The sequence below is a fragment of the Pyrus communis genome, chromosome 11 (genome assembly GCF_963583255.1).
Source record: "Pyrus communis chromosome 11, drPyrComm1.1, whole genome shotgun sequence".
Classification (NCBI taxonomy): domain Eukaryota; kingdom Viridiplantae; phylum Streptophyta; class Magnoliopsida; order Rosales; family Rosaceae; genus Pyrus; species Pyrus communis.
The window spans coordinates 7295064-7306535 of record NC_084813.1 but is presented as its reverse complement, the minus strand read 5'-3'; the positions used below and the strand labels follow the sequence as shown (position 1 = coordinate 7306535).

Sequence of the window (11472 nt, the reverse complement as noted above, 5' to 3'; positions counted from 1 at the left end):
AATACTCGCCGTTCTATATCTGGCTATCGAATCTTTCTCGCCATCAACTTGTACCTGGTGCCCAAACAAGCAGCCAACCGTTGCCCGCTCTAGTGCTGAACCTGAATATCGACCTCTTGCTCACGCCTATGAGCAAACATGGCTTCATTGCGACAATTATAATGTCAATTGCCATGTTTTTGTCGTAGATCATCTTTGATCACTTTGCATTTACGTGGAGGAGCATTCCTAGAACTAATCCGCGTGGTGCTTTCTAACAAAAGTTACGTGGCATCTTGTGGACCGGTCTAATGTGTCCAAAAGTAAAGCCTTCCTTCCAACCAACCATTAAAGCGCGCCAACCACACAGACGGTTTAAACTCTCCGACCTTCTCTAGCTTCTCTCTATCCGAACCCGACAATGTCATCCGGGTCAAGTTCTCTAATGTGGTTCCGGAAGGGCCTCAGGATCCACGACAACCCGGCCCTCGAGTACGCCTCCAAAGGCTCCGATTTTTTATACCCGGTATTCGTGATCGACCCGCACTACATGAAGCCCGACCCGGACGCTTTCTCACCCGGGTCATCGAAAGCCGGCCTGAATCGGATCCGGTTCCTGCTCGAGAGCCTTTCGGATTTGGATTCGAACCTCAAAAAGCTCGGGTCCAGATTGTTGGTGCTCAAAGGTGAACCCAGCGAGGTCCTCAATCGTTGCCTGAAGGAGGTAATTAACTCTCTCTTCCCCCACTCTCTCTCTACAATTTCTAATTTTTTGAGTTTATTTTTTACTTTTGGGTTTTTGGTTTTGGTTACGTTTTGAGCAGTGGGATGTGAAAAGGCTTTGCTTTGAGTACGATACAGAACCATATTATCAAGGTGTAGATGTTAAAGTTAAGGTATGCAGGTTTGGATTCTTGTATTTGGAAATTATATTATAATACCCGTGTAAAATTATATGATTGATTGTAGAAAAGCTTGAATCTTTTGTTAAATGGTGAACTTACACAATTGTATGCTAAAATCTCGAACGGGGTACTTTAAGATGATGTTAATTAGTGATGTTCTGGTAACTGGAAGAGGTTTTGTTTTGTTGGTATTGACAGGGGTATGCATCTGCGGCAGGCATTGAGGTTTTTAGTCCCGTAAGTCATACGCTCTTCAATCCGGCGGATATTATACGACGGGTGAGTTTCTGAATTATTTTGTTATTCTTTTTGTTATTCAGAATTTGAGTGTGTTTTTAAATGCTTCTTTGAGGGGTCTGGATTTTCTTAATTTAAGTACTGATGATTGGTTAAATATATTTGGTGCCTTGAAGAATGGTGGCAGGCCACCTTTGACTTATCAATCATTTGTGAAGCTTGCTGGGGATCCCTCATGGGCATCGTCCCCTCTTTCTATTACCCTTTCTTCACTTCCTCCAATTGGGAGTTTTGGAAGATGTGAGATTTCAGAAGTTCCAACAGTTGAAGAACTTGGCTATGAAGAGACACAACAGGTTTGGAGGAGTAATTTTTTCAATGGCACGTCGTTAGCACCCCTTTTCTTAAGGAAATACTTTCGTGCAGGACGAACATCCTCCCTTTAAAGGTGGTGAATCAGAAGCCTTGAAGAAGTTACGAGAATCAATTGAAAAGAAGGTGCAATGCAGAACTTTCTTTTGGACATTTATTAGGCTTTACATCCATGGCTTGCTGTGATATGTCCTTAGCAACGACTATATACATCAAGTCATGTATGCTAGGCTGAACCAATTTCCTCACTGTTCAGCCAATGAATTATTGACACTCTGGTAGTGCATATTCTTCTCCGTGATGGCTATCATGAACCAACATTCTTCCCTTTGGTTTTGATGATTTTTACCTGGTTCATGGATGCCTATCTACTCTTGTGATTTTATTGTAAATATTGGTCTGCAGCTGAATTCAACTTGTTAGGATGTCAATTTTGGTGTCTGAGTCTTTTTGTTCCTTAATTGGTGTTGTAGGAGTGGGTGGCGAATTTCGAAAAACCTAAGGGTGATCCATCAGCATTTATAAACCCAGCAACTACTGTTTTATCTCCTTACTTGAAAGTGAGTTGGAATTAACACGTTTTATATTTCTTTGAATTGTTTGAAATATAAACTGTCTTGGCAGTATTTCTTACTGCTTGATACATTGTTTTCACCTTTTTTTTTTTGTGGTCTTTGGAAGTTTGGTTGTCTCTCTTCGAGATATTTCTACATATGCCTTCAAGATTTATATAAAAATGTAAAAAGTCATACTTCACCACCGGTATCTCTTGCTGGACAGGTCAGTCATCCTCAACCAGTTATATTGTATCTTGGAATTCCTTGTTCTAGCTTTAGAAATTTGAAACAATGTCTCAACCCTTTTAGTTATTATGGCGAGACTTTTTCTACACGGTTGCATTTGGCACTCCTAATTTCGATCGGATGAGGGGAAACAAAATATGCAAGCAGGTAAACTCATGGTTGGTATCCAATCTACTTCTATAACTTCACTCCTTTTCTGTATTGTTCAGAAATCGTTATCCTTATATAGTAGGATACTATTTAGACAACTGACATTTATACATGAGAGTGAATGATACATTATGTTGAGAGAGAACGACAAATCTAAACGATAGGGTTTTTGTTAGAAACACTGGTTTATTATGTGTTTGTGTGATAAAACCTTGTAAATCTCTTTATAGTTATCAAATGCACTGTACTTTTCAGCAGTAAAGTTAATCACATATCTTGATAAAACGAGATGATTTTTTATCTTTATGAAACCGATGAAGATGAAGTATCTGTTTGCTTCTGTATATGTAATATATCTTTGGCGACTGATAATTCTTGTAGATACCTTGGAATGATGATGATGAACTGCTGCTGGCTTGGAGGGAAGCTAGAACAGGATTCCCTTGGATCGATGCCATCATGATCCAGGTTGGTCTGTGGCATGGTGGAACCGGTCTTCTTAGATATGATTATATTAATTCCCCTTGTATTCAAATTGCCTTTTTCTTCTTATTTAGCATTCTATTTGGTCCATGTATGTAATCTGTTGTAGCTCCGTAAGTGGGGTTGGATGCACCATCTAGCACGACACTCTGTTGCATGTTTTTTGACTCGGGGTGATCTGGTAAGGATTCCCATTACTCTTCTCGTCCAGTAACCTTTATTCAGTTTCCTAATAGTATATTTCATTTCTGATACTATTTGTTTCTGCTGTAGTTTGTTCACTGGGAAAAAGGCCGTGATGTTTTCGAGAGGCTTCTGATTGATTCAGACTGGGCAATTAATAATGGAAACTGGCTATGGCTATCATGCTCATCATTTTTCTACCAGGTGTGAAGCATCTATCACCATTATTTGCTAGTTCTTATAGAGTTGCATATAAGTTGGGAAGTGAGTGACATCTCAGCTTTTAAGATATAAATGGGTTCTTTATATTTTGCACTTGATTGATATATGATTGGCAATGACTGTTGATTTCAACATAGACATATAACACTGTGCTAATGATGATACCTTTTCTGGATACATGAGTTGTGATTCTAACGGTGAGCATTCATCTTAAAACTAAATGTGAAAGGTTGTTTTGGTTTGAATATATGTATAAATGTTTATATGCAATTCCATCTTTCACATAGTGTAACGAAGTAAGCTTTGTGTGATTGGGTGCTGGGATTCATGATTTTCTATTGTGAATATTGATGGTTTTGCAGTGATGTTTAGTGACCCTTTGATGAAGATTTTTTCATTTGAATTGTTTCCATTCTGACCAGTATAACCGCATCTACTCTCCAACCTCGTTTGGAAAGAAGTACGACCCAAATGGGGATTACATTAGACATTTTCTCCCCGTACTTAAAGGTATGTTTACATTCCTCTCATTTCCTGCATATTCACTATGCTGACTACACTGTCTTGCATGAAATGTATAACCAATTTTCATTTACCAGAAATGCCGAAGGAGTACATTTATGAGCCATGGACGGCTCCTGAAAGCATTCAGAAAAGGGCAAAGTGTATAATCGGAAGAGATTATCCAAAGCCAGGTCAGTTCTGTTAACCTTCTGTTTTGCAGTATGATCAGTACTTAAACCGGAGATTAATATGTCAGGTTATGTCTGAACTATATACTCATGGAATGGATTGTACTTTTACCTGTTGTAGTTTGAATAATCCTGTCCTTTTTCCTTTGTGAGAATGAATGCAAAATGAGTACTATTATGGAGTATTTGGAGGATGAAAGTTGTCGAATTTTGGTCATGTGGGGAATCAACCCATGGTTGAATGCCGCGTTGCAATTTTTTTACAAGATTTTATTCTTTTGGTCATGGGGCGATACAGAGGGTTTTTAGAGGCCTAAAAACGTGGAAGACTCTGATGAGCTTTGAAGTTTGAATAATTTAGAAACACAGTATCTCTATCTAACTTCATTGCTTATGTCGTTGTAGTTCTTTGTTTTCTTACTCTGCACCTATTTGTATTTCAGTGGTTGCTCACGATTCTGCAAGCAAGGAGTGCAAGAGGAGAATGGCTGAAGCATATGCATTGAACCAGAAGTTGACTGGCTTGGTGAGCGAAGAAGATTTAAGAAACTTGAGGAGAAAACTGGAGGAGGATGAAAAGCCCGAGGTAAAAAATAAACGGCAAAGAAAGCTAATTGGCTGAGGGCTAAATCGAATCTTTGATCATTTGATGGCAATCCTTGCATTGCAAGACGGTGATAGCATGAGTTGTAGGAATAAAACTATCTACTTAAGCAGCAACATTTGGTGCTAACCGTATCAGTTGTGAAATTTCTGATCCTAGGACTCCTCTTTCAACGATCCCGGCATCACAGCACCGTGTGAATATGGTTTGCCGTTGTGCATGCCAGACTTCTTCATTCGACCCTGTTTGGTTACATTGGAGAGCATCGATACATCGAATGATTGATGACTCCTAATCCTAACCCTTTTCTCCGCCATGCCTCGCCACTAGGAGCTCTTTAAGGGCTCAGTTTGTCAGTTTTTGTTTCGACTGGCATCCCATTCTGTGTTACACAATCAAGAAGTTGATGTGAAATAAATTCTCTCTTTACCATGCTTTTGGCATGTGAAATATGTACCAAATTTCACACGAGTTAATTTTCTGATGTGCAGTCGTCAATCGTTGATAAGTGTAGCTCTTACAATGGAGCCTAACAGATTTACAACTGCCATCTGCATGTTTCGATGTCTGAGGCTCGAGCCATGTCGAAACATGCAGATGGGGCCTAAAAGATGTACGATTGCCATCTGCATGTTTCAATATGTGTTGCTCTTACAATAGTTCATAATCGTATATATTTACTTATAAAAACTGTTATTAGCACTCAAAATCTCATTTTACATCCTTCAAAAGTGGGTTTTTCCATTTTTTTTTTCTATTTATAAACAAATTTTAAGTGCAAAATAAGATTTTTAGAGTGCTAATAATGATTCTCTTACTTATTAGTAAAGTTTTTTGGGTTTGGACGCTCGAGCTACGTAGGTAGTCCGACCCCCCTCGTAGAAAAAACGGATCCCTTGTATTTAATCTCACCCAACCCCACATTTCTCATGCCTCTTTTGAGTTTGATGATACGGACGCTTGCTAACAAGATTCTACTTAAATTTGGTAGGTTTTCAAAAGTTTAGGGTTGTAAATGAGCCAGCGCGGAAATTGAATGTCATTGTGCTCAAATTTGGCTTGTGTAATTTTTCCCCAGCTTGAGCTAGGCTTGGCATGCTTTTTATACGAGTTGAGCTCGCTTAAAATTTTCAAGCTTGATACCGAGCTCGAGCTGTTTCGAGCTATTTTAATACTAAGTTGGTTTGATTGCGTAAATGTTTTACCCCTTGGTAGTGCATGTTAGTAAAAGAATTTAAACTACATATTAATAGAACTTTCTTTATTAACCAAAAAAGGGTGAAACTATTATTTAGTCTACTATCAATTCCTACGTTCTCTCTCACTTTCTTTCTCTCTTCTTCAATTTTAAAAGAAAAAATAAAAAATTTTATACACACATTCTGTGTGGGCGTATACTAAAATTTATAACATAAACAACGCACACACAAAATTTTCAAACATGCTACTTGAAGTAGAACCCGATAGCAGGTTAGGTCATCCCACGTGGTTTCTTTAGAAGTAAAAGAAAACTGGAGGATACAATGTTTCAAAATCAATATTTCAACACCTTATCTTCATACAAGGAAACATCTTGCATAAAATAAACGTATGGCAATATCTTACCTCTACAAAGTTTTGAAGTAGATACCAACAGAAATGAACAATTCTGCAATGAGCTTTGGTTTTTCAAATTCTGTATGTGATTTAAGCCACGATTTAAAAGTCTCATTTGAATATTTTCACCACATTCCACAGAAAAGAAGAAACCTTATTAAACTGCCATTTCTAGGTTTATCTTTTTGTTTTGTTAATTGAATTAGTTGAATTTGTGTCTCTAAATACGAATTAGACAAGAAATAGGAAAAATATTATTCTTATAACACATTTAATCAAGAGTACAGTTGATGACATGTATTTTTTAACTTATTATTACATGTCAAGCTTGAATGATCGAGCCGAGTTCAAGCTTATTTTGAGCTGGTAAAAAAATTTCGAGCTGGTCACTGCCAACCACGAGCTAAACCTAGTGCGAGCTCGAAGTGTTTTTGAGCCAGTTTACAATCCTAAACGAGTTAGTCAAGCTACTTTCACAAAAGATGAGATTATATGCATTGAAAGTTGTACTTACATAAGGTCAAATGATATCTAAATATAATAAGGCTCTTTATGTCTAAAAATGCTCATCTTTGCGTTGGGTCCAACTGCTCTACCCAAGTTTCTTTCAATTGGGAAGAAATGGCTAAACAATCTTCATTGGAAACCTAACCAATAGTCCATTTTACCGAAAGTAAAAATGACAGGACCGTAAACATCCCATCCCAAATTGGCAAATTCCAGCACGTGCACACCAACTTTCCCACGCGCGAGGTGAATCCTTACCCGTATAGACCCGGCTCCATCATCCTTTCTCCCGGACAAACCCGCAGACCCGTTGGACTCCTCCCACCTAGCCTCCCACCATTTTCCCACCCCTAAACAAATCCCCATTTTCTCGAGAAACAAACAGAAAATTATCACAAAAGGAGATCAAGAGATCCAATCTCTTCGTCTCCAACACCAAAGGGGTGGCCTGACATCAAAACACACTCACCACCACAACAATCAGAACCATGTGGCGGAGACTGCTCTCTTCCTCTCAGCTCAAAACCCTAACCCTAGCCGCCGCCGCTCCATGCCGATCGGCTGCTGGACCCGCCCGGTCTCTCCTCCACAAGCCCCTTCCTCTCCTTCCTAGCTACTTCAGCACCACTGCCGAAGCTGGTAAGCACTTCTTCTTCCTCATTGCAAACCCTTGTTTGTCCTCTCAGATCTTTGTCCGATGAGCGGGATTTTGATTTGAGTGTTTTGTTGCAGCGACGACTGGTGTGAAGAAGGTTGAGGACGTTATGCCCATTGCCACTGGCCACGAGCGAGAGGAGCTTGAAGCTGAGCTTGAGGTAACACTTTTTTTTAATTAATGTATGATTTTGATAATTTTTTATTTTTTTCCTGAGGAGACTGTTTGACTGCTGAGAAAATGTAGGAAAAAATGAGTTAGTGAGGGAAGTGACAAATTGTACCTATTTCTTTGGTATTAACTTAACTAGTTGAAATCTGATTGACGATTTACACTTTTCTGTGTCATTTTCATTAACCAATACGCGATCGTTTATTTTGGGTTCTAGAAGTTTGATGCATTTTCTTGATCTTTTTCCCCAGGGAAGGGATGTTCTCGAAATCAACTATCCTGTTGGTCCTTTTGGCACAAAGGTCAGTGCTATCTCGTGAAATTTAGATTGCGTAACGGTTTCAAAAGTTATCTGTCACTTGATTTGTGGAGCCTTCTGCTATATGCTATATGACGGTCAGCTAGAAATATATCATGTGGAACTGGAAACGGATTATTCCTGTAAATTGCTTTAGGAATTTCGTTTTGGGTTCTGTGCTTCACACGTACTTGAAATGCATTTTTTTAAACACAATTGGATTTCACAGTAGCAGAATCTAATTAAAATTTAAACATCTGCACCCAATTGAGCATAACTGGCATTTTGGTCACATTTGCACCCAATTGTTGGGTGTAATACATTGTGAAATTGGAAAAGCTAGGTACTTTACTTTTATCAGTGTTCCAGAAGTCCTTGCCTAGGCGCTAGACGGCTGGCCACCGTCCCGATTAATCTCTAGGCGTTTTAAAAATAAAAAAGGCCACCTCGACTTGCACAGCACCCTGCCTAGCCGCCTAGGTTGACATAAGCGGGCTAGGCAGACCTAGGTAATGCCTAGGCTGTCTGGGTGGTCTTGTGACTTTTTTTGCTTTTTTTTTATTTATTTAAGAAAATGGCTTTGGGTCGCGACTCTCACTTACAAAGAAAATAGATAACTTCCATTTTGCATTTTATGTTTTCAATAAATTGTAAGATACTTGTTGGATACATGGATGAAAACTCATTATGTGCTTGTTCCCCATTTTTTTACTTTTTACTATGTTCTTGTACTTTATAATTTATATTTCATTCTATTTTGCAATTTATGTTTCTCAATACAATTATGTATAGTTTTTTAAATTTAAGTAAAAACTTATTTGTAAGTTATATAATAAATTTAATTAAAATATAAAAAAAAAACCGCCTTGGCGCCCGTGTAGTCCCCTACCCGCCACCTAATTAGCACCTAGCGCCTTTTAGAACCTTGACTTTTATAAAATAGTTTCAGTTCTTCTATTTAAGCATATTCTTTTATTAAATAAAAAGATATGCATACCTGTTAGTGTTAATTTTCATAATTCCTAATTGGACTTGTCTCCGCATATTAAGATTTTTACTTTTGTAAATAATAAATTATTTACATGTACATTGTTCTGGGTTGAACTAAGGAGATAATATAAAAAGTTAAAAACTGAAACCTCAAAGCATCAAATGTGGTAGTGGCTTAAATGGACCAACCAATAGGGCTTCGGTTCAAAGTCCAAACATCTACAATCTGAGGCACATATCAAAATCATATTTTTGAAGTAAGTATAGAAGTCATTCTACTTTAATTCTGGTTTTGTAGCTATAGACCAAGCTGTTTCTTGGTAATGGGTTTGGACTGGACTGGACTGATTGAGTCTGGTTTCCAGAAGCCATGCAAATGAATAATCCAGGATTATGCAATAGGTTATTTCAAATTTGTGTGGGAGGTTCAAGTCCTGACAACTTTAGAATACCAAAATAAAATAAAATAAAATGATTGTTTGGTTTTGGTAAGGTTGCTATTTGGTTAAAGTTCATGCAGCCCTTTTAAGTGTGATATTGATTGTTGTTGTGCTAATTTGTGTTTTGTTCTTTTTTTTTTTTTTTTCTTTTTGTTCTGAAGAGAGAGGGAGGGAGGGAGAGAAAGGGCGAGGGGGTGTTGAACTAGTTTTGGAGTATAGACACGTACTGTTTTTGTAAAACATATAGTTGAGCACCATCACAATTTTCTTTTCAGATAAATTAAATGAACACATACTTTGTATAATTACATAATGTAAGCACTGTTTGGTACCACTCTTTCTTAATTTTTGTAAATGTCCCTAATTTGTCCCAGTTTGGCTCTTTACAGAGCAATGCTCAATTTGAGTCTATCGGGCATGGACTGGAAGAGAAAAGAGTACTAATTGTTTTCATATATTTGATTTTATGGTGGAATAATGAGAATTGTTTGTCTCTCAAGAAAAATGGAAACGAATCTGGATTTGATTTTTGGTGGCGGGAAACTGAACTAAATCAGTTTCTATCCTTATCGTTAGGTTGCAATTTATATGTTCTTAACCTTCTTTAAGGGAGGGAGAAGGATTACTTTACTCTTGATTTTGCCACAAATGTTTTGATGTGTATACTTGTCTCTAATTTTATTATAAAAGTGGGGAAAGAGAGATGAAATTGCAACTTATGTATTTTTGGCTTTTAGGAAGAACCTGCGGTTGTCAAGTCCTATTACAACAAGAGAATAGTTGGATGCCCTGGTGGTGAAGGCGGTGGGTACTTCTATCTTCATTGTTTCTCTTCTCCCTGTGTGCATATGTATTCTTGCTCACTGAATCTTGTAAAAAAAATCTTTTGGATTATGTTGCTATCAGTTTGATGTTTCTTTTTTTGTCGGTATTTTAATTGCAGAGGATGAGCATGATGTTGTGTGGTTTTGGCTGGAGAAAGGCAAGCCGCATGAATGTCCAGTGTGCACACAATACTTTGTGGTAAGTGGAGGCTTAAACTTGATGAGATAATTTTTTTCTTCTCCCTGATCTGGACCGGATGGAAACAAATCTAAATCCAGATATGGACTTTTACGTTGTTACATGGATTATGATCCAACGGCATGTGGGTCGACATGAAGACACGTGCACGTGTGAGATGGGTCGGTGGACTGCAACTCCACATAGTGTGATGTCATCGAGATGGTAGCTCTAGAAATAGAAGAGTGTTTGAGCTCAGGGGCATCTATAAGCTGAGCTTCATAGGTTCATACCTACCATGGTTGGAACAACTGGTAGTGTTTTGTTCCACAACCTTTGTTATTGAAATGCTAACGATGGTAGAGTCAATCAGTTCCATGCAACGCAGGTTATGCGTGAAATACTTCCAATCAAATCCTATAGGGAATCATAATGTTCTTACATCATTTTTCGTTGTTCATGCAGAGCTGCTTATTTGCTTCAAGTTATGCAGAATTGATCTAATTTATTTCATCTGATACTTCACAGCTTGAAGTTGTTGGACCCGGTGGATCTCCAGACCATTCCGATGACCATCACTGATTTGAATTGACCCAAATTCAGGGGGAGATGGAGATACGATATCCAGTATACGCTGCAGTTTTGACTTTCAAAATTGGAAGCCTTCTGTTTTTGTCTGGTTGATTGATGTTTAGTTTTGTAATTTGTGGCTGTTGCTTTTGCAACATTTGAGATAGAACCTCTGTGATAATTTAGACACAGGGAACACCAACTTTTGGGAACACTATCGATCCTCTTGTAAGGACGCCCTTCTACGCATTTTCCAAAATAATTGATGGGTATTGCTTGTTCTTTCTTGAACCAAAATTGATTGGTTCAAGAGAAAATTAATCAAATAAAAATTGTCAAAATGCAGAGCCTTATAATTGATTGACATGACGTATATGCTGATGTTTCGAGCATACTGAAAAATCTCTTGAATTCATATAAGAAGGATGTGTAGTTGCAGCACTCTCATATATGAGAGTCCAACGTTGGAGAGTGCCTGCAAGCTCTCGGGGAAGCCATGGCCAAACCCTCCGAACCAACTGCCTCCTTGTCGTGTTATTGTCGAGGTTTATGGTCATTGTCACGAGCTTAGGGGTGACCATTGGAGTACAGAACGCAAGAAGCATCCCCTTCA

The 11472-nt window shown here is 38.2% G+C and overlaps 2 protein-coding genes across 2 annotated transcripts; both read left to right on the top strand.

Annotated features, from left to right (window-relative positions):
- The first annotated feature begins 346 nt into the window (after positions 1 to 346).
- Positions 347 to 5184, top strand: LOC137708454 ((6-4)DNA photolyase). The gene is made up of 14 exons (XM_068447538.1): positions 347 to 703; positions 804 to 875; positions 1083 to 1163; positions 1298 to 1477; positions 1548 to 1619; positions 1967 to 2053; positions 2175 to 2273; positions 2360 to 2443; positions 2828 to 2914; positions 3039 to 3110; positions 3203 to 3316; positions 3757 to 3844; positions 3934 to 4029; positions 4470 to 5184. Exons 1-14 carry the CDS (start codon positions 401 to 403, stop codon positions 4646 to 4648), a joined length of 1614 nt encoding a protein of 537 aa, XP_068303639.1. The 5' UTR covers positions 347 to 400; the 3' UTR covers positions 4649 to 5184.
- A 1896-nt stretch (positions 5185 to 7080) lies between these two features.
- On the top strand, positions 7081 to 11232 carry LOC137708232 (cytochrome c oxidase subunit 5b-1, mitochondrial-like). Its single transcript, XM_068447266.1, has 6 exons — positions 7081 to 7372; positions 7466 to 7548; positions 7811 to 7861; positions 10025 to 10091; positions 10231 to 10310; positions 10818 to 11232. The coding sequence occupies exons 1-6, from the start codon at positions 7222 to 7224 to the stop codon at positions 10869 to 10871; spliced, it is 486 nt and encodes a 161-aa protein (XP_068303367.1). The 5' UTR covers positions 7081 to 7221; the 3' UTR covers positions 10872 to 11232.
- Positions 11233 to 11472: the final 240 nt, after the last annotated feature.